General features: G+C 49.2%; 4 protein-coding genes and 1 pseudogene across 4 annotated transcripts in view; all 5 read right to left on the bottom strand.

Moving 5' to 3' along the window:
* Positions 1 to 5,928, bottom strand: part of ACA1_047640 (FGGAP repeat domain containing protein) — a gene marked incomplete at both ends in the record, with an annotated part of 7,084 nt that extends 1,156 nt beyond the window's left edge. The window contains 13 exons of the mRNA XM_004338349.1: positions 12 to 304; positions 411 to 1,027; positions 1,245 to 1,856; positions 2,170 to 2,349; positions 2,484 to 2,720; positions 2,843 to 3,056; positions 3,167 to 3,490; positions 3,658 to 4,108; positions 4,208 to 4,367; positions 4,504 to 4,731; positions 4,861 to 5,041; positions 5,302 to 5,692; positions 5,840 to 5,928. Of these exons, the coding sequence (XP_004338397.1) occupies positions 12 to 304; positions 411 to 1,027; positions 1,245 to 1,856; positions 2,170 to 2,349; positions 2,484 to 2,720; positions 2,843 to 3,056; positions 3,167 to 3,490; positions 3,658 to 4,108; positions 4,208 to 4,367; positions 4,504 to 4,731; positions 4,861 to 5,041; positions 5,302 to 5,692; positions 5,840 to 5,928 (3,977 nt within the window). The remainder of the gene's footprint in view (positions 1 to 11; positions 305 to 410; positions 1,028 to 1,244; positions 1,857 to 2,169; positions 2,350 to 2,483; positions 2,721 to 2,842; positions 3,057 to 3,166; positions 3,491 to 3,657; positions 4,109 to 4,207; positions 4,368 to 4,503; positions 4,732 to 4,860; positions 5,042 to 5,301; positions 5,693 to 5,839) is intronic.
* Positions 5,929 to 6,275: 347 nt separating this feature from the next.
* Positions 6,276 to 6,860, bottom strand: ACA1_047650 (uncharacterized protein; the record flags this gene model as incomplete). The annotated part of the gene is made up of 1 exon (XM_004338350.1): positions 6,276 to 6,860. The coding sequence occupies one exon, from the start codon at positions 6,858 to 6,860 to the stop codon at positions 6,276 to 6,278; it is 585 nt and encodes a 194-aa protein (XP_004338398.1).
* Positions 6,861 to 15,210: 8,350 nt separating this feature from the next.
* ACA1_047660 (uncharacterized protein) lies at positions 15,211 to 15,600 on the bottom strand (the record flags this gene model as incomplete). Its single annotated transcript, XM_004338351.1, has 2 exons — positions 15,211 to 15,357; positions 15,430 to 15,600. The coding sequence occupies 2 exons, from the start codon at positions 15,598 to 15,600 to the stop codon at positions 15,211 to 15,213; spliced, it is 318 nt and encodes a 105-aa protein (XP_004338399.1).
* A 1,222-nt stretch (positions 15,601 to 16,822) lies between these two features.
* Positions 16,823 to 17,073, bottom strand: ACA1_047670 (uncharacterized protein; the record flags this gene model as incomplete). Its single annotated transcript, XM_004338352.1, has 2 exons — positions 16,823 to 16,867; positions 16,888 to 17,073. The coding sequence occupies 2 exons, from the start codon at positions 17,071 to 17,073 to the stop codon at positions 16,823 to 16,825; spliced, it is 231 nt and encodes a 76-aa protein (XP_004338400.1).
* Positions 17,074 to 20,623: 3,550 nt separating this feature from the next.
* Positions 20,624 to 21,142, bottom strand: ACA1_047680 (annotated as a pseudogene).
* Between the last annotated feature and the right edge of the window lie 1,316 nt (positions 21,143 to 22,458).

Raw genomic sequence — 22,458 nt, forward strand, 5'->3', positions numbered from 1 at the left:
CAGTGTCCCACCAGGGTGCCTCGGCGATGAGCAGCGTCTTCTGGAGCGTCATGGGCAAGGCCACCGTGAGCTGGTCGATGGCGTAGAGGTAGAGCGTGACCTCGTTGTCGTCGACGATGCCCAGCGCCAGCTCGGCCAGGCCCGAGCCCTCGTAGTTGCCCAGGTTGACCGCCACGGCGTGCGGCTGCCGCAGCGAGACCAGCGAGTGCGGCACCTCCGACACCATGGCCGCCGACGACTGCGACGTCTGCCGGAAGAGCGCCCACGAGACCGTGCTCCGATCGACGATCCATGCCACTGCCAGCTATCCGTTGGTCGCGTGCAGTGAGAAGCGGGAGAATCAACCAGCCCAGAGCGCGGCGGGCGCGGCGGCGGGGCTGGAGTGGGTGGGAGCGGGTGGGGGGGCGTACCATGGAGGGCATAGCGTTGACCTTGGCTGCGGCCAGCGAGTAGGAGAACCCGGCCGCGTCCAGCCGGCTCCCGCTCTCCACGCCGGCCGCCGTCGCCGCCGAGCCATAGAGCATGATCGGGTATCTCTGGAACGGCACCGGCACCTCGACCGCCGTGGCGAACAGGCTCCGCAGCTTCTCGCTCTCCGCAAAGCACCCCAGGCATGGCAGCAGGTCCTGCATGCTGGTCTTGGCCACGCCGCTGCCCCACACCTCGACTGACTCCATGCGCAGATCCCACATGAACACGTGCAGTGCGCCGGTGTTGGCGTCGAGGAAGCCAAAGGCCAGCTCGGGGTAGCCGTCGTTGTCAAAGTCGCCCGTCGCCATCTCGATGTGCCCGCCCTCGCCCAGCACCACCGCGCTCCCGCCCACGGCCAGATCGCGCACCACCACCGTCGTGGGCTCGCTGTTGGAGCCCACCCACGTGAAGGAGGCGTGCAGCGCGCCGCCCTCGTATCCGAACAGGGTCACCACCTCGTCCTTCCAGTCGTTGTCCAAGTCGGCGCTCGCGCTCGCCATCACCATCTTCTTGCCCACGGCCGGCGTGTCCGTGTGCTTGAACGCCGCGTTGGCATCTACCCTCCATTCCCACCCCCCACCGCCGCCACCACCACCGCCATTAGTGCACCGTTGTTATTTGTTACGGGAGCCGACCCACCATTCACTTGAGCGCGCGACACACACACACACACACACACACACACACACACACACACACACACACACACACACACACACACACACACACACGACGCATCCAACAACTACCAACAACCAACACAACTCACGCACCTTTGCACCGGGCCTGCACCATGAGTGCCTTCTTCACCCGCGGCTCCGAGCTGCACTCCATGCTCAGGTCGCGCGCCACCACCACCACGCTCCCGTTGTTGTCGAGGCGCGGGCGGAAGAAGGGCTCCGTGTGGTGGCGCACCATGGTCGACTTCAAGTAGTGGTCCTCCGTGCCGCCATAGGTCACCGGCGCCATGTGTGCCTGCGCGTGGTGCTCGCGCGACTCGTACAGCGCCTGCCGTCGCGTCGACCGCTCGGCCCGCAGCGACCGGTCCTCGCGGCACTCGACCTGCTCGTCGGCGCACAGGAACGGCTCGCCCTCGGTCTCGCCATAGAGCGTGTCAACGGCGCGCACCGCACACGACGTATGGCCCACGCACGCGCTCGCCACGCGCTTCTTGACCGTGGCCGCCGAGGCCTCGCACGCGTCGTGCACCGTGAGCGGCTTCATTGTGGCGACATCCTCGCACGAGCCCTCGATGCGGCCGTAGCGCGCCCACACGATCTCCGAGATGATGCTGCCGACGGGGCATTCGAGGAACACAGTGTCGTCGTCGGCGGCGGCACGCGCGTACAGCTGCCCTTGGCCGAAGCCGCAGATGGCCTCCGCCCCTGCACACCACCACCACCACCACCACCACCACCACCACCACCACCACCACCACCACCACCACCACCACCACCACCACCACCACCACCACCACCACCACCCATTAATCACTGCTTTTCTTATTTGCATTTTACAAATACGCCAAGAGAGAGAACCCACTAATTATTAAATCAATAATAGGAAAAGATGTGGAAAAGATGATCGAGGTGTTAGGCGGGGTTGGGTTGGGTTGATTTCGTTGAAGCAGATCCTGCCCGGTACATACAGGCAGAGGGGGGGGTTGAGGTCCAGGTGGGGTGGGGGGGGGTGAGATACCTTGGAAATGGAGGCAGTTGTCCGAGGTAAAGTCGAGCCACCAGTCGCGCACGAAACCCGTCCCCGTTGCGTTATCCCTGTGTTCCACGTTGAGATGCCAGTCGGCCCGCACGGGCCGGCCCGCCAGCGAGCCCAGGTCGGGCACCGTGCTCACTGTGAATTGCTGTGGCGTGGTGGCGCCTGCTGCATCGCCCGCCAAAATCAAACACATCCATCAACCAACAGAGCAAAGAGAAGAAAAAGAAGAAATAAATCTCTCTGTGTGGGAGGCCATGATGAGAGAGAGAGAGAGAGAGAGAGAAAAGGGGACGTACTGCCAAAGTCCTTGAGGAGGACGGTGGTGCGCATGTTGGTGGCGCGAGGCAGCGCGCTCTGCTTGCCCTCACGCGTGAGCGTGATGCGGACGTCGTTGGGCGCGCTGTGCACCAGCACCACGTTGACCGTCACCGAGCTCACGCACTCGGTCTCGCCCACGCCCACGCTCGACAGGGCGAACTTGCGCGGCACGTTGCCCACCCTGTCCCACGACTTTATCGACCTTGTCATCACTCCTGCCGTTGTCGCCGACCCCCGCCCCCCACCGCGCGCGCGCAGCCGCATGCATGGTCACCACCACAGTGAGCGACACAAACTGCACGGCACCCTCCAAGTTTGCGCGCGGGGAAGCGGGTACCGGCTTTGAGCTCGTCGGTGTGGGAGTCGCAAAAGTAGGGGTCGCTGATGCCCTGGGCGTGCACCATGTGCACCGAGCCCATGGACACCTCCGACGGCCCGCTCTCGAAGGCCACGCTCACCGTCTGCCGCTGGCTGAACCACCGGCCCTCGATGCGCTCGAACAGGGCCTCGAGCACGCCCAACCTGTCCGCCGCTCCCGTGTTGGGCGACACCTGTTGTGTGGTCACCGTGGTGTGAGCAACGGTTGGGTGGGGGTGGTTCAGAGAAGGTAAGGGGACGCTGCGGCGGCGGCTGCGGCGGCGGCGGCGGGAAAAGGAATGACCGTTTGGGCGAGGTTCTTGTCGAAGAGAGGAAGCGCAGTATCGCGATCGCGCAGACTCTCGGCCCACGAGATGCTCGACGGCAACATGGACCGCACCGGCAGCGTCATGTCGCCCAGGCCCTTGACCTCGAACGCCAGCCCCGTTTGGGTGAGCTGCACGAGCTGGGTGGCCGCGCCGTCAAAGGCCACCACGTGGGCCAGGTAGGTGCCGGCAAAGTCGAACGACACGGGCAACTCGTAATAGGCGCATGTCGGGTCGCGCTCGCTCTTTGCTCGGCACGCCGAGAATCTGAACTGCTTGGCCACGCCTCCGTTCACCCCCACCTATTTCATTATTATATCATATCATGTGTTGTATGTTGTGTCGTGTCGTGTCGTGTCGGGTGTGGCGTGTGTCAGTCATTCATTTGTACATGTTCAGGTTTTCCAACTGGTCCCGGGGGGGGGCAGCCGTTGGAGAGAACAGAGAAGAAGGCGTGGGCGAGGCAAACCTGGGGCTGGCGCGAAGGGCCTGCGAAAAAGTCGAGGAAGAACAGGTCGGCGTCCTCGCCGCCCACCCGGTTGTTCCCGTCCGCGTCGCACAGGCTCACGCGCGCGCTCTGCTCGCGCAGCACCCGCATCTCGCCCCCGTCGGCTTCGTTGCCCACGGCCTTCACGATCGAGCTCGCCATGTCGAGCGGCCCGTAAAGCGCGAAGGTGCCCTTGACCTTGGACTCAATTGACCGGTTCCCAGCACCAGGGTTGGACTTCCACCAGACGGCCACCGTGAGTTGCGACCCGATGATCTTGGTTCCATTGGCACGCACGTAGTCCGCCAGGTGGTGGGCGGGCATGATGCACAGGCCAGAGATGGTGAGCGAGTCCGACTGGGCCACAAATCGGCCGTCATAGGGCGTCACCTTACCCTCCCATACGTCGGTATCTCGATTCATGTTTCCCGTCCTGTGGTGGTGGTGGTGGTGGTGTTGGTGGTGGTGGTGGTGGTGGTGGTGATGTTGGTGGAAAATGATGACTATGACGGAGAGGGAGCCGAGGACGTACTCGACAGTGGTGGCGTGCGAGATCACGCATTTGGCCATCATGGACAAGTTGGCCCGGGGGATCACAAGGCCCACGAGGGCGATCACCGTTTCCGTCTCGCGCGTGTGGTCACCTCCCAGCGGCGCCGTGGACCGCAGAATCGGCTCCTCGTCACCATACTCTGCTCACCAACACACGCACGGTACGTAATTCATTATTATTATTATAATTCAACCAACGAAAGAGAACGTAAGAGTGAGTTGATGGGTGGTGATGGTCTGGGGTGGGCGGCGACGGCGGGGGGGAGGGGCACGAACCGTTTTCGCACCACTCTCCGTAAGCGAGCTCGGGGCACACGCACTCGACGTTGGAGATGTCCTTCGACCACCAGCAGGCGCCGCCATGCAGGCACTCCTGCCCGCACTTTGCGAAGCTCGTAGGGGCCGTGCGCGACAGGCCGAACCGGGTCTCCACCTGCACCTGCAGGTCGAGAGAGCTCACCATGGCCGACTCGGGCTTGACCAGGTTACATGTGATCTCCACCGCTGTAGCCCCCAAAACCCCCCCCACCACGCACCACGCACCACACAACCCACAAAACAGGGTTGAACTGTTTTAGAGAGAGAGGGAGAGAGAGAGTGTGTTCGTTGGCTTTTGGTTGTTGGTCGTGGTACCGGAGGCTTGGATAGAGTTGGCGATGCACGCAGTGCTGCCACCACCATCACCACCACCACCGGTGATCTGCACCACAGGCAGCTCCTGCGGGTCCGGGTGGAGGTCCCTGCCGGTGATGCGCAGCTTCGGCACGTTGTTGACCAGGGTGACCTGGGTTCCCATGATCCGCGGCGCTGCCTCCTGCACTCCCGCCGCCGCCGCCGCCCACAAACACCAGAGGCCCACACACACACACACACACACACACACACACACACACACACACACACACACACACACACACACACACACGGTGAGGAGGAGGAAGAAGGCAAACCCAGCCACTATCAACACCACTACCCGACATAGCATGACACGACACGGCCAGCGCCACGGCACGTGAAAAAAGAAGGAGTGGAGGGGGGGGCAAAGAAGGAGACTCGCGCGAGCGGGGGCGTTACCGACACAGTGCTGGATGCGATCTTGGTCACTCTGCCTTCGATCGTGGTGCTGCAGTACCCATCCCACGGCATGCTGTCCCTGTTTTGGAAGGTCATGGTCCTGGACCAGGTCTGTGTTTGGCCCGTGCTCATCGCGGGGAAGGTGAACTCGTCCTGCACGCGCTGCGACGGATCGTCGCCGTGGGCCCAGGAGCAAATCGCGCCGTCAGCGTCTTTCTCCCAGGCGTCGATCTTGATCGTCAGCTGCGAGCTCTGAGTCGTGAAGTCGGCCTCCCACTGGAGCGCTTGCTCCCACGGCAGGTTGTTGTCGCTGTTGCCCGTCACGCACATGCTCTTTCCGTCGACGATGACGTTCCACGCCCACTCTTCTTCCCCATCATTCCAGTCCAAGCTGCCGCGCCGCCCGGGTGGCAAGAAAGAATCAGACAGCTTTGCTATTTAAGTATGGATGGATGGATGGATGTATAGGTACCCCCCCTTCCGCACTCAAACAACACAGACAAAAAGGAAGGAAGGAAAGGAGAAGGGCAGCCTGTACTGTTGACACCAATAGGTAAGCTGCACCTTGGTGATGGTGACGGTGTAGTCGTCGGCCGCCGCTTGAGGTAACATCGTCATCAGCATCATGCTGCTGCTGCTGCTGAGAGCAAACAGCGCCAAGAGGGAGACCAGAAGCCCTTGCCATCGGCCAGATGGAACGAAAGGAGGCGGCCTCATCCCGTTTTCTCCGTTGCCGTTGGCAGGACCGAGGACTAAGTATTTACTTTTTGTTTGCTCTCTTCTGGTGTCAGAGGGTCTTTTCTTTCAGTTCAAAAGAAACGCCTGCTGCCGCGTTTCACTTCACTCGCTTCCTATTTTGGACACCACCTTCTTTTGTTTAATTCATTATAATTACTTATTATTATTATTTTGTTGTTTTAAATCGAGGACACCTGGGCACAGACATGTCGAGCTCCTCCTCTACTGCACTCTGATCAGTTAAAGAGAGGGGCGCAGGTCTCGAACGTGCCGTAGGACAGCTCGTCGTGCGGGGCAGTGCTGTTGCCGTAGGCCATCATCATCTCTTCGGCGTTGCACCGCCGGTCCACGTAGAACGCCGTCCAGGGGCTCATTCTATTGAATGAGGTCCACGTCCATGAGCAGATGGGACCGGGGGCCGGGATGCCTCCACACTCGTTATACATGGTTTCCGGGTCGCCGACATCAAACATCCCGATGACATAGCCGTCGCAGGTGATGGTGGCGCTGACCCAATTGCCGTCGTTGGCCATGAACCCGTCGACGGGGACGTAGTTGATCGCATCAAGCTTAACCGGGCTGACCAAGTAGTTCCTGCTGTCGCCGTTGAAGTTGATATTCACCGAGCAGGAGTAGTCCCACGTGCTGTTCGACGCTGATGTGCTGTTCGACTCTGACGTGCTGTTCGACGCTGACATGCTGTTCGACTCCATGTCCCAGGGTTTAGCAAAGGCCCAGAAGGCGAACCCGTTGGCATGCCAGCAGCAAGCTGGTCCGCAACCGGAGCCCGCGCAGATGGCGTAGGACGCAGTCACCATCATGTTGCTACTAACAGTTTTTTTCGGCAAGTAATGGAAATTGATGGAGGGTAAGAAAGCAAAGGCATGGTGCATTTTGAAGTTGTTCAGCAAAACAAGCTAAGTTCAGATTTTCTGGATTGTGTACATGTGCACAATAAACTTAGTATCAGCAGGTTGAACAGGTAGTCATCATGTATGTGTACACAATAAAATGAGTGTCCTGTTTTACAGTTTTTGTCCATGCTTGTCACCCTGCTACCACCAGCCAGGGCCAACAACAAGTAACTTTTGAAGCTCCTGCTGAAGGAGCTTACTGCCCCATTGCATATATGCTATTTTCAAAGCCCATTATGCTATGAAACTGCAGGACATTCTGTCACATACACATATGTGACAAAAGTGAGTGTCTAGATAGAAATGTATATTTTTTGGATGGATATATATTTTTGTCTGGTTAAATCCTAGCAGGAAAGGACCAAAAAAATGTGTGTAGTTGTTGCATATGTGTACACAACAAAAGTGAGTGTCTGGATAAATATTTTTTGGTTGGAAAAACATTTTTTGTCCAGTTAAATCCTAGCAGGAAAGGACTGGAAAAACATGTGTAGTTGTTGTGTACATGTATGCAACAAAAGTGAGTGTCTGGATATATATTTTTTGGTTGGATATATATTTTATGTCCAGTTAAAGCCCAGCATGAAAGGACTGAAAAAAACGTGTGCAGTTGTTGTGTACACATATGTGACAAAAGTAAGTGTCTGGATAGAAATTTTTGGTTGTCACATATATGTACATGATAGAAATTGGTCATTACAGACCTTGACTGATGGCCCAGTTACAGTGTCATGTCTCTCATAATGATGGTATTTGAATGTGCCATTTCTCAAGATGCTCCCAATTTTGTCTTGCTATTTTTAAATTAAAATCATTTTTGTGTTGTCAAAATGATTTATAGAGGCTTAAACTCACAAACAAAATCACTTTTCAAAATGACTGGACCTCTCATTTCATGACTGCAAGTTGAGGAAAATGTTGACATGATTCAATGAAATAGTTGATGGAGTTCATGTAAACATAACCAGCCAGCTGTTCATTGTGAATAATCATTGGCTGGATGGGGTCAGAGGCGTGTGGAAATGTCTCACACTTGCTGAGGATGTCTGACTTACTACCTCCAGCCGCCTTGACATCATTAACATTCTTGTTACAATACTTGTAATTCTTCATTGTAAATTGTAAATTGAGGTTGCTCTTTCACAACTCTATATATAAATGTAACATAAAATAATCTTTAAGTTAAATAATTGTAACATACTTTTGTGGTCTGTTCACATGGACACTTTTTGTCAGTGGACAAAGTGGCTAGACTTGATTATATAAAAATTGACCACATTGGCCAATGGACACTACCAGGTATGCCTGTCCTCAGCCAGTGTTCAATAAACAGAGGCACATTGCCTGTCAGCTTACTCCTCATTATCCAGTATATCCATGACATCTTATTCATGAGACTGTCCATAAATTTAGGTTACGATTAATTAATTAAAGATAAATATATGTTACATTATACACAATCAACAATTACCAATTACAAATTACAAATTTACCAATGAATGCAATTTACATGTTTATGCTGAAGCAGGAAGTTAAGGTAATCTGTAAACTCCTTGACTGTTCCCATATCTTGGCCAAAGTTGATATTGACAAGATGGGACATGCAATTAAGAGACTGCACAGATTAGAACAAATCAAACATTGGAAAATACTGGAAAGATGCACTTGGTCAACTTCATGCATATGGTTACTTTTACCCAGAACATCAAAAAAGAGTCCACTTCTTTGGTGCCCTGCCCTCTGAATCTGAACAAGTGATGATTTGTGAAATCATGATGAGTAATAACATACAAGGTTGAACCTTTTTAAATTCTTAATGGTAATAATCAAAATTATTTTTTGGCATTACACTTGCCTTACCGCCACTAGTTCCACTCAAAAGAATGAATCCCAATGCAGCTCTGGCGCCCAGGATCAAGGATTTATAATCTAGTTTGGGCAGCTTGTCCATCAATGACACTTTGTTTAATTAATTTAGATGTCCTAGCAGGGCATTGCACAGTTCCATCCTGCACAGTGCCAAACTGTCTCCTGCCAGTTTCCTCAATGTTCCATACGTCCAACAAAAAATGGCTGGTCCCCATAGAGTTTTTTTTGTTGGTGTGCACTGAGGAAGACAACCATGGACATTGAAGAATGGGCTAATAAATGGAAAACTAGACCATGTATTCATCTATGCATGGCTGTTGTGAACTCCAACAGCTGTCCAGAAGACACAGGTATGCTGTTCCTCCCCATCTGCAAAGGGACCCTTCAAGGCTGTGAAGGTCTCCTTCATCCTCCCAAACAGCCCCTCAACCCATGCACAAGTGGTGTGGATGAGCTTGTTGTTCTTCTTGTCCTCCTTGGTGAGCTGTTGGACTCCTTCCATGGTTGTAGCATCTCCTCTTGCACAGGCCTTGGGGGTCACAAACTTGACATTGTTGAGGGTGTTGCCCCATGAGAAGTGGTTGTTGCTGATGATGCTCCTGTGAGGTGTTCTTTGATCCAGTCTTGCTGTAGCTTGAGAAACTCGCCATCATGGAGCTTTGGTGTGTAGCCACCCCAGACTGCTTGAATCTTGCAGTTGGCATCTTGAAGGACCATGAAGTGCTGGGCTGGGCTGTTCTTCTTGAATGACCAGGAGGGATCCTTACATGAGATGGTGGACTTGCCCTCAAGCCTGAGGTCCATTGAGTCAATCCACAGGCAGGTGTCATGGATGATGCCAGTAAACTGATGATGACCAGCCATGTGTGCCCATTCCACTTGGTTGCCAAGTTGTGTCTTCAATTTCCCCCATGCCTTGAAGTGATGACAAAGGATATGGGTGTTGTGGTGAAGGGTACAGTTGCCCCCTTTGAGCCATGCCTTGACCATGTTGAACAGGTGATCATAGCTGATGGCGTAGAGGTCCTTGTAAAGGGCAAGCAGCACCCACTGACACACAAACATGCGCCCATGGTTCTGCCCCCAGAGGGCTGGCTGGCTATGCTCAGCAAATTGGATGATGTCCCTAACAATGTGCGCTGGGATGCAGCGTTCCACCTCCCTCATGAGTGCTGCCTGGGTGAGCTCCATTGCTTTCTTCTGTGCCCAGTCCTGTGTACTTATACTGCAAATTTTTTATTGGCGAAAAGTTGTTGATGGGGGGCCAACGTTTTGTCTGCAATGTACAGAACAATGTTGTTATTGGGATACTCAGAGTAATTTACATTTAAAGGTGTACTGATGGGGACTTTGGGCAACTCAATTATTTGAGCAGATGGCTCCTTAGGAGACTGGGTGTAGAAGGCTGCACAGTAGCTGGGATAGGCTGTACCAGACTTGACTTTGGCACAGTATCTCTTTGCCACTCTTTCCTCATCACTACCATTTTTTGCTGTTTATATTATGTGCACTATAAAAATTGAGCTTACTTAATTACTTACCATAAATTAATTACTTTACTGCGCTGGCTCATCATCAATAAAATCAGCCTGATTCTGGCAGTCTTCTTTCTGGATGTTTAAGGTATTCTGCAAATCCTCACCAGTTGACACAACCCTATTATGAATGTGTGCACTATGACCTAGCAGTGCAATAACCTCAGTACACAGCTTATCCACATTGAACTGTACCTTTGTAAAGTGATGCACTTAAGACTGAAGCTCAATTTTCATGTCTACACCACAAGACTGGATTGAATTAGCTGCCATGTCCCTAGCCTTCAACATCTTCAAAATCACATCAGGTGACTGTTCAAAATAAGTGTCAACAAAATTCTTGAATTTATCATAGTATGCTTGCTCAGTTGCACTTAGCTTTTCTACTCGCCTTACCCTGTGATTGGTGTTGATAGAGATGTGAAAATTGCTAGTGTGTAGGCGGCGCCCATTTGCAATACTGTTCTTTTCCCTTGGCATGATTGACAATATTGCAACTAACAAAAAAATTGGTGCTCAAAAATAATAAAATACGTTTTTGCCAATTTACCTTTCCATTACCCTGACACCATTAATTTACAGGTAATTCCAAATTACAAGCCTCTTACTCCACCTGTGATTAGAAAATAGTCCCACCAGAAAAGCCTGTGGAAACTGTGGCACTTATTCCAAATTGATAACCACCAAATGTATATGCTGCCAGTGCCTGATTGCTGGAAACAACAGTCATGTTTTGAACTGCAATGTTTTGTCCAGGTTGCACAAGTACATGAATCCATCCATGGAAATTGCCACTGTAAATAGTTGGAGAAGTAATGTAAGTAGCCTTTAACTCATAAGTGTAGATTGCTGTCACCTTGATTTTGGGGCTTATTCACAGTAAGCAGAAACTCAGAGGGTAAGTCTACATAATCACCAAGTCCCACTATTTCCTCAAAAATCAAGTCTTGCTTGTCCACAGGCAACACCAATGACATGTTTATTTTTTGCACAAAGTAATTATTGCAACTATATTATAAAGAACAGAAAAATAACACTTGAAAAATGTCAAATCAAAGAAGTATAAAAGGTAACAGTTTAGTGTCAAGTGGTACATCAGACATAACCACATCAATCATAGAGCTGCAAGCAGGGCTTAATGAAAATGACACCTCAATTATGGATATTAATACAGCTATTGCAACTCTTACATCTGGAAAGGAAAACAAATCAGAAAAGAATACAACAAATGGTTATGCTGGACTAATTGCCAGGGGACACAGCTAGTCATTTGAAATGAGAGGTCCAGTCATTTTGAAAAGTGATTTTGTTTGAGTTTAAGCCTCTATAAATCGTTTTGATAACACAAAAATGATTTTAATTTAAAAATAGCAAGACAAAATTAGGAGCATCTTGAGAAATGGCACATTCAAATACCATCATTATGAGAGACATGACGCTGTAACTGGGCCATCAGTCAAGGTCTGTAATGACCAATTTCCATCATGTACATGTATGTTACAACCACAAATTTCCATCCATACACTTACTTTTGTCACTTACATCATTGGAATGACCACACAACCCTCTTCCTCCCAACATATGCGCTGTGATCCTCAAGGGTGTCACATGTGCAGCTGGCCTTGACACATCAGTGTTCACCACCTGCATGTTCCACAAGTCAGGTGTGATGGCAGGCATCTCTGCTGGTGTTGACGTGGATGTGATCTTCTGACTGGGCAGATGGTGAGACCCCACAACCTTCCACTGTCACTACATAGTCACCACAATCCCCACCACCTACTCTGACATCCTCTTTGATGTCAATGATCCAGAGGACCTGAATGACTCCAACGACCAATCCTCCTTGGCCTCTGACAACAACAATGACAGCAACAATGCTACCATCTACAATTAACCACTCACCATCTCTGCAGTCAACAATGCAGAGAGCATTCCAAGGAAGGTAACTGGTGTTACTGTCAGGTAAGCTTAGTCATCTGATGAAAGGAATGCTCTCTGCATACTCCCCTACCCTCCCTCCCTCTACGCCTCGTTCACAAGAAAAAGACCCCATACTGGACTGTGTTTTAACTATTTATTCTTATTTCTTCTCCACAGTTAGCGGTAAAAGAAATAAATAGTTAAAACAACACAGAGAGCGTTCCTTTCATCAGATAACTAAGCTTCTTTATAATATAGTTGCAATAAGTACTTTGTGCAAAAAATAAACAGTAATGGCAGATATTGAAAATCAGGAACAGCCTGAAAGAAAACAGCATGAAAGCATGTGTCTTAAGATTGACAAGCACTTTTTGGCATTTGTTGTCCAAACAATTATTGCCTTTGGAGTAATAGCTTTTTCAATTTGCAAAGCTGAGTTAGCTGATGAGTGAACAGTGTAAACTTGCGGTCATTTGAAATGAGAGGTCCAGTCATCTTGCAAAGTGATTTTGTTTGTGAGTTTAAGCTCATAAAAATGGTTCTGACAACACAAAAATGGTTTTATGTTAAAAATAGCAAGACAAAATTGGGAGCATCTTGAGAAATGGCAGATTCAAATTCCACCATAATGAGAGATGTGATGCTGTAACTGGGCCATCAGTCAAGGTCTCATTAGTTTGGTGTGATGTAATGGGATAAGATTGGTGTAATGTGTGAGGCTTCATGACACTGGGTTTGCCAGTTCTTCTTTATTTTCTTTGCATGGTGGTGATTCATCATTGAGCACACACCAGAAAAACCCAGGAGGAGGAAGCTTTGTCTGAAGAATTGGCTACAAGGGAGATGTTGTGTGGTGAACCAAGGAGTTTATTTTAAAAGTAGGAAAGAAAGAGTTTTGTGGTCACTCATCCAAATGTTCAGAGTGGAAAGGGGAGTGTGACCCAAGGTCAGACATTTGGTCAATGTCAGAGTGGTGGGGAGGGCTTGTGTCCCTGCTCCTGGTCCTGGTCCTGCTCCTGTGGTGCTTGTGTCAAGATCCACTGTGCTTTTTCTGGTCACTCTGGCCACTGCTGCACCTGCAGAAGTGGGTTTAATTTTACTCAGGACTTCAGTTTCTCTTGCACAATGGTTCCAAGTGCAGGGTTGAAGAGGGCAGGGAAAGCTGTTGATAATATTGATAGTGAGTGATCAATTTTGTTGCATACACATACACAACAAAAATGAATGAGCTGGAGGAGCAGGGAGAAGGTTGAGAAGAAGATGGGGTACTGGGTGAGGGGAGTTGACATGCCACAGTCCAGGCTGCTGATATCCAGGATATGATGTCAGAGTGGTTGGAGTGGATGATGATGCTGTTGATAGCACTCATGATGACATTGGTCTCAGATTCATTTGGTTGCGCAGATGCTACCAAGATATGGTAGCTGAAGTTGAGATGGAAGCAGGCATGGAGTGGAGTGGCACAAAGTGGAGTGTGGTTGAGGATGCTTTGCAGTTTGGTGCTGGAGGTGTAGGCAGTAAGGACAAGTTGGTAGAAGACATGACCTATTGTTGGTAGGTGATCTGGTGAGAGGAGCAGACACAACAAATCAAAAGAATGAAATACATACGCAGTTGATGGACTTGAGGAGCAATGTGGACTCACTTTGGGTTGCCTCTTGATGATGGAGGGCTTTTCATAGGGGTTGAGCTTGGGGATCTTGGAGATGTCCTGGACCAGCTGGGACTCTGGATTGAAGGTGTAGGACTTGGCTGATGAAAATGGTGTAGAGACCTGTGTGAGTGTTGTGTATGTGTATGCAACAGGTTGTCAGTGTAATTCAAAGACAAGATAAGGGGAAATGGAAGCAATAAGCTGTTGCATATGTGTATGTGACAGAAGGTACCATTGTGTTGGACCCTGCTGGTGCTCTTGGAGTGGATGTTGGGAATGCTCCCTGAGATGAGACATAGCAGTTGCCAGGGGGTATTCTCATCAGCAAGGAGGTTGAGAAGAGCCCCCATTTCTAGCATGTTGGTTGTCAGGACAGCAGCAAAGCAGTCTGTTGGGTGAAAGAGGTTAGTAATCATACACATGTGCTTATTTTTAAAGAGCAAAGAATAATGTTGTACCTCATTGATTTGGATTGGTGAAACCCATCATCTGGTTCAGGTGGTGCTGATCCCACTGGCAAGTGGAGGAATCAATGGAGATGTCACACAGGACAATGTTGAAGAGCTTGGGATTTGAGCAAGTGACCCAGAGATGTTTGACACACTTGCACAAGTCCTTCTGGTCAGATCTGGTCTCCTCTATTGTTATTGCTGGTTTGAAAGGCTCTTCCATCAAGTTGGTGGATTTCCTCTTCCCTTTGGCCTTCTCTTTATGTTTCTCCTTTTCTTTCTCCTTTGCTAGTTCCTTCTGCTTCTCCTGCATCTCCTTTTGAAGCCTCTTGTTCATCTCTGTTAGGACGTCTTTGATCTTGATGTCTGGATTGGCGAGGATCTTGAGTAGTTTTGCCTTGTTGTTGGTGATGTACTGATCCTAAGATGAGGAAAGCAAACATTTATGTGAGAACATACCCACTCCCCAGTTGTCATGTTGTTCTGCAGGTGGATGAAGTCCCTCTCATTGTTGAGGTGTTTCACCACCTTTCTGGCCTTGCTCAGATTTGGCATACAAACTCTTGTGGTAAGCAGCCATTCAATGATGCTGAGGAACTTCTTCATGATGCCTGTGTAGTTGCAGAGATTCTCTTGTAGGGTCTTCTGTTCAGACTTATTGAGCTTCTGAGCTTCTGGTTGTAAAAGTGGTAGAGTTAGTATGTGTTTAGACTGGGTGGTGCAGCAAAATATGTGATTTTTTTGTCACATACACATATGCAACAAAAAGCAACAGATAATTGTACCATTGCACTGATGAGCTTCTTCCAGTCAATGGCTCACTTGCCTCAATTAATGGTCCAGAACTTGTCAGTGCACAGGGTGTCATGGTGCTGGAAGAAGTCCTCCCACTCATCCCTGTGAACAGCAGCCTCATCATGCATGTGGTTCTGGCCCCACACAAGGACATGGATGTTATCATCAGAGACATTGTTCTGGAAATGGAGAAATGGTATTAGTTGGTGGAGGGACACCCAACAACAATATCTGGAAGAGGCAAAACGTACATCTACAATGTCACAACACCACTTCAAAGACTTGCCAGGGAAAAGCTGCCTTGCTGTCTGAACATGATTATTGCCATCAATGATGCAGTATTCTGGCATTCCATCATTGAGGACACGCTCAGAGGGAGGAAGCTCTTGAACAAGCAGGCGCTCCATCATCAGAACACCCATTTCATTCATCAATGTAGTGAGAACTCTGCATCCTCAAGCAAAGGACATTCTGTCACATACACATACACAACAGAATGTTTGCTAATTTCTCTCTTCTTAGCCCACAGAGGAGGAACTCTCCATGCCTCCAGAAGAGGCCCTTCTCAAGCATTATAGTGTCCTCTGCACAGAACATGTGTTGATGAACACTGCAATAATCAACATAAAAACACACTTACCTCTGCTACTGAGAGCAGATCTTGTGACATCTCTGTGGCAGCAGTTGCTCCAGTAGTGCCACTTTTCTCAGCTTCTTCTTGCTCTTGAGTCTCAGGTATGGTGTGCTGAGAGTCAAGAATGAACTGCAATGATGTGAATATATCAGTGATTGTGATGTGTATGCATACAACAGAATACTCATGTATAATGAAGAATATACTGGAGAATAAGAGAATATGGGTGTATAGCATAAAAATATGTGGTATAATGTTACAACTTGCATAGTAACAGAATAATGCCATGAAACAAAATGGAAACATAACATAACATAGCTCTATTGTATTATATTCTGTTGTGTACACATATGCAACAAAAATGTATCTAATAATGCTAACAAGATTCTGTTGTGTATGTGTACATGACAGATTTGTCTCTTATAATGCTGATAATAATTTGTTGTGTATGCATATGTGACAGGAAGGTTAGTACCAATTCAGCTGGCTTTGTCTTATTCTTCTCCTCCTCTGCAACAGTTGCAAAATACTCCTACAATGGAAGATAAATAAATTCATTAATAACATTACTTTCATCAAGCTGAAACCACTATCAATGTACTGTGCACATGTTTTGAAGATCACCAAGGCTCTTCTTCTTGAGGTCACCCTCCTTCCACTTCTTCCACTGTGGCTGCTTGACCATCCACTTGGCAAGTTCACCTGCACTGCAGCATGTCATCACCATGGATGGAATGCCACTGGCAGACTGGGTAAGGTTGTCAGTTGTAGGAGTGTGGGAGGAATAGACCAGCTGGATCTCAGGAAGATGGGCCTCAGGGAGGTCCTGTCCTTGTCTAATCAGAAGAAGTCCCTTTTATTACCCCTTGGTAACATATGGGAGTTATCACTGGGAAAATCCCATTTCCCTTTGGGTTTTCCCAGGAGGATGGAGGTGAACTCTGGCAGCTGGCAGAACAGGGGCTCAGCCACATACCCCCTGACAAAGATGGAACTGTTGCAGTTCTGCCTCACAGCCTGTGGCTGTTGAGGTAGTCCTGGACAAGTTGATTGGCCTGTACATTGTGGCAGCTACCCATGGGTTGTCTTGTGTGGTGTAGCCAACCCAGTGCACCTTGTACTTGTGGCCATTCTTCTGGTTGTGGTGGTCAATGATTGCTTTGACCTCATATTCCTCCTCCACTTCAGGAGAGGGACTTGACCTCTTTGATCCCTTCTCCTTGTCCTTGTGCTTCTTGTGATATGGCTTCATGCACTCCATGTTGAGCTTGAAGTTGTGGCCTTTTCAGTGATGTAGCAAAACGACTTGAGGGGAGACTTGTTGGACAACATTGAATGGACCCATCCACTTCTTCACCAGTTTCCTCACATGGCCCTTCAAGGCCTGCCTGACCAGCACATGTTTGCCTGGCACATAGCTGCCCTCCTTCCTCTTGTTGTGCCACAGGACCATTTCGTTCTTCACACAGTCCTGTGCCCCAGCCACCTCAGTGTGGATGATTCATTGAGCTTCTCATAGCTCAGCAATCCACTCATCCAATAACTTCACACTATTGGACTGTTTGCAACTCCCCTCAAGCAGAGGAGCTAGTCACCCAAACAGGACCTGATACAGGCTCATGCCTGTCAACTTCTGGGGGCTCACACAGTACATGTCCAGCAGTAGCAGCACATAGATGTCCCATCATCAACTTGAGGGTCCAATTGAAGCACTCAACTTGCCTGTTCATCTGTGGGTGCCCCAGCATGGAGAAGCTCCTCTTGACGCCAAGTAATCTTGCCAGCTCTTGGTGAAGCTCAGCCACAAATTCTTCCTTGGTTGCTCACAATCATCTCAGGAGGTCCCCACCTCTCTATCAGGTCAAGAATGGCTTCCACAACCATCTTCACAGTTGCATTCAGTATCAGGAACACTTCAGGCCACTAGGAGAAGAGGTCTTGCATGACCATGGCGTAGGAGTTTCCTCTCAACATCTTGGGCAGAGGACCAATCAGGTCCAATCCCACAATCACAATGTTCAAATCAGCTGTAGTGGTCCCAACATTGGTCCAGCTTCATTCCTCTTCCCTGATTTCATTCCTCTTCCCTGATTTCATTCCTGGCAATTGGCTCTCTCAAGAGTGTGTTGCTGTTGGTGTGGACTCAACTGGCTTGGTGTGTGCAGCTCCTTTCAGCTCTTCAGTGGCCTTGCGCCGCCCACCACCTTGATCTTCTTCAGGTTGGTCTGAATAACTGGTCATCTCTGTCCTTCTTCCTGATGAGGAGAACTGGGGCTGCCCACTTGCTGTTTGAGCCTTGGGACATTCCATTGATCCCATCTGCTCAATGTGATTGTTGATCCTTGACTGCACTTATGGAGACACCTGGTGCGCCTTGGCCTGGATTGGTGTAGAATTGGTCAGCTTGATAGGGTGGGATGTGGTCCAACTGGCTCTGTGGTTCCAGCTTCATGTGGAACATGTCCTTGTTCCACTTGAGGAGGTTGTGTAGCCTGGCCTGGCCTTCCTTGTTGAAATTGGCAAGTTGGGCTTGCCAGCACAATCTTCACAAAGCAGCCTGCCACTCTGGAGTCAACCAGGAGACCAATCATTTGTTCTCCCAACTGAGCTTGGATGGTGGGTCCCAACCCACCCATCTTCATCTCAATGGACTGGAGCACAAGCTTCATGAAGCAGCCTGCCACTCTGGAGTCAACCAGGAGATCAATCATTTGTTCTCCCAACTGAGCTTGGACAGTGGGTCCCAACCCACCCATCTTCATCTTAATGGACATCATCTCAACCCTGGATTGACCAACTTGCCCAAGGATTTGTCCTTCTTGGATGATCCCTCCACTTGGGCATTTGGACCATCTATGGCCCTCTTTCCCACATGTCCAGCAGCTTGTCATAGGTGACCTTGGTGGCCCTTGTGGCCCCTCAGCGTCAGCCTGGTAGCTCTCATGGACAAGGTCAACCTAAGATCTGATTCTACAATCAAAGGTTATAAAGCTTGGCTTTCTGCTTAGTAACACAAACAGTTTCTAATATTGCTGTTGTGACAAAGGTCAGGTGTATTCCAGAATAAGTTAGCTTGCACACATCAACAAATGTGCAAACATGAATTTTAGACAACAGAGTGCTCATTAAAAAGTGACAGTGTCACTTTTTTTTTGGTGTGAAATGTACATGTGACAACTGAATGGCTGTGCAGAAATAAGGGTTTTAATGTACATGCAGAGTAAGTGATAGTTGTGAGATATGTACAGTGTGTCATTTAAGGCAGTGTGTTTGGCCAAAAGGGGTGCTTGTTGAGGTAGAGTAGGTGGACAATAAAAGAAGCTTTATTGTTGTGGAGGAGTGTTTCACTGGGGTTTAACCAAGAGACTTGCACTGCTTTCTTCCTGATGTAGAAGAGGAAGAGGAGGATGTTGAAGTGCTGGTCTTGGGTGGTGCAGGGAAAAGCCAGGGTGAGAGAGGAGTGCTTCAAGGTCAGCACATAGGGTGCTGAGGTCAGAATCAGAGAGGAACTTGGAGAGGAAGGAGAGAAGCCAGTTGGAGAGAGAGGAGATGTTGGATTCTGAGGGAATGGGGGTAGAGGTGAGGCAGATGAAGTTGCTGTAGAGGGCTGGAATAAGGGAAAGATAGTAGGAGGTAGCACTGAGGTGCTGGGATGGCTTTGAGAGGGGCTGGACACCACATGGTGGAAATGGGAATGTGCTGATGGGTGAAGATGAGGACGTTGAAGCTGCTGATGAAGGTGGTGGACATACAAAGGTGGTGGACATACCAGGTGCTCAGTGAGAGCATTGTAGTTGGTAACAGTTTTTTTGCCACATGTGATCTGGAAGAGTGGGTTTTGGCTGAGGGTGTAGTAGTTCAGGGCCTTCTTGAAAGCATTCAGGATGACTGAGCCCACCAAGTTGATGTAGTTCTTGAAGCCAGAGATGCAGTCAAGGATGATCCAGCTGAGTTCCATCCCTGCAGCTGCTGGCACAACTTCATAGACATTCTCCCACTGCCAGTGCTCAACAAGGTTCCAGACCACAACTCTGTGGTTACAATCAATGGCCTCTGGAAGGTTAAAAGTTAGTACCCAAAAAAACCAATGCGCATCAGGAATTGCAAATAGCCTAAAAACTGAATGGCCATGAGTGCAGCTAAAACGAAGTGGTGTGGGAAGTAATACCAAACTCATCAACATTGTTTCAGTCAAGGCGCTCATCTTCATTGAGAAATCTAACAATGAAGGGCTTGGTTGTGAGACACCCTCCATCCACAACAGCAAGTGACAAATTCCTGGAACTGTCACTGGGCAATGCCATTCTGATGGCAGTGCAGGCGGTTAACAAGTGAAAGCATCTACACATTGCCAGAATGAAAAGAGGAGTTGTACCAAAGATGGTGCAGTTCTGAATGTCAAGGTGGCGTGATGTGGGTTGAACCCAGGTATGGTGCAAAGTTGAAGGGTTGATGCAATTGAGCTGCTCCTTCTGCTGGCAAATTGCTTGGTTGTTGCAGGTCACCCAAAGGCTGGTGCTGACAATGTTGGGGTTGGACTGAAGTGATCATAAATTCAGGAGCATATGAATTTTTGTTTCTGAATAGTAAGGTTGAGGTCAGCAACACAAACTGTTAGAGAACATGGTTCTCACAGGTTGAAAATAAAACTGATGTGCATTGGGAAAAGAGTCACAAATAAAAAAACCTGATGCGCATTGGGAAAAGAGTTGACAAATAAAAAACCTGATGTGCATCAGGAAAAGAGTCAACAAATAAAAAACCTGATGTGCATCAGGAAAAGAGTCCACAAATAAAAAAACCAATGTGCATCAGTTTGGAACTTGTCAGTGTGGTGAACAGTAAAAACACACAAAGTGTACATACCTAGCTCCAGGTCAGGCAGGGCAAGTAGACTGGTGGCCTCCTTGTGTTGCTCTTCAGTGTTGCCTGCAGAGTACTGGCGCACCACTGGCTGCTTGTGAGGCTTGGTCTTGATCTCCTCCACCTCCATCTCCTTGTCCATGTCAATCACCTCTGGGCATGTGCATTTCCTCTCCTTGCACTCTTCCTCTACCAGCTTGTGCTTCCTTGGCAGTGCTTGGTGCTCCTCCTCCTCCAGCTCCTCCACCTCCACCTCCTCCTCCTGCTCCTCCTCTCCCTTCTCCTCCTCTTTCTCCTCCTCCACTATGTCCTCCTCCAGCTCCTACCCCCTTCTCCTCCTCCTTCTGCTCCTCCCCCTGCTTCTCCTCCTCCTCCTTCTCCTCCTCCTCCAGCTCCTTCTCCTGCTCTTCCTCCCCCTCTGCCTCCTTTTCCTTCCTCTCCTCCTCCTCCTCCTCTTCCATGTCCATTGGCTCTTTCACTCCCTCCTCTACTATCATTGGTGTACACTGTGTTAGCAGTTTGAGAGACTGCTGCTTTGTGGAGCCAGTGTCTTGGCCCTGTGCCTGCAGCAACCCATTGATGTACACCTTGGTGATAACCTTGGTGTTGGGTTGCTGGTGCACCTTCACTAGGGCATTATGGGAGCTTGCTAGAAGCTTGGTGGCTGACATGGCTGAGAAGTTGGGAAGGCTGGAGGCAGCTTGGCAAGAAGACATTGAAAGGAAGTGTGTGTTGAATGTGGGTGGTACAACAAAATGATCAAAACAGGTTGTTTGATGTTTTATAGGTAGTGCAGGTCTACAAAAAAGCTGTCCACATTAAATTCTAATTGGAGGAACAGGAAACAGGTGGCGAAATTTCATGTGGTCTGGAGAGCTTTGAGATGTTCCTGATGTGCATTGGGTTTGTTATTTGTTGACTTGCTTCCTGATGTGCATTGGGTTTTTTATTTGTTGACTCTTATCCCAATGCGCATTGGTTTTATTTTGTTGTCCTGTTTCCCAATGGTGTTGGGTTTTTAAAGTTGTCCCATGTTTTCCTCAACTCCACTGTTATTAGTTGTGAGCTCATTGGTCTGGAGTTCCAGAAACACAATGTTCACCAATCCAGAAAAACCACATCTATCTGTTATGTGGCCATTGGGAATTGGAGGTATCACACCAAATGTTTAAATACCTCTCCAGTGTCATTCAGTTGTTCTCCACCTCAATGAGCCACTCTCTCCCCACCAACACAGAGGTCCTTGCCTCTACCCTACTATCCCCAATCTTTGGCCAGTCCTTATGAGCCACAGCTCATACTCCAAGAAAGAGAGTTCTCTGAACTGCTGAAGAGTGGATCCCCAAAAAGCATCACCTGCTTGTCAGCAATGATCACATCAATACTGTTCTTGCATCATTCTGTTGTTGTAAGAAATGCCTTGATAACTTCTCCTTTGCTGACATTCTCAACATCACACAACCCTTTGCAGATCTCAATGAACATGATCGCACCACCTACATCATCAACATCATGTCAGCCAGCTGTGTCTCAACACTACCTGAGTGCCACTTCAAGTTGCAACTCAATGGTTCTCCAGTGTGTTTGAATGCTTTCCAAAAGGTGCCAACCCTTTTTATTGCAGCCTTACATTTGTTATCCCACCTCACATTGCTGCTCTACAAGGCACATGGTTTCAGCAGGAAGAAGTGGCGTTCTGCTAAACAGATTTTCATTTCTGGTGGGTGTGTCCCAATACACAACACCACTGGACAGCAATGTCCCTCAAATGCCACCTCAAATA

The sequence above is a fragment of the Acanthamoeba castellanii genome (genome assembly GCF_000313135.1).
Source record: "Acanthamoeba castellanii str. Neff unplaced genomic scaffold scf7180000084580, whole genome shotgun sequence".
NCBI lineage: Eukaryota > Discosea > Longamoebia > Acanthamoebidae > Acanthamoeba > Acanthamoeba castellanii.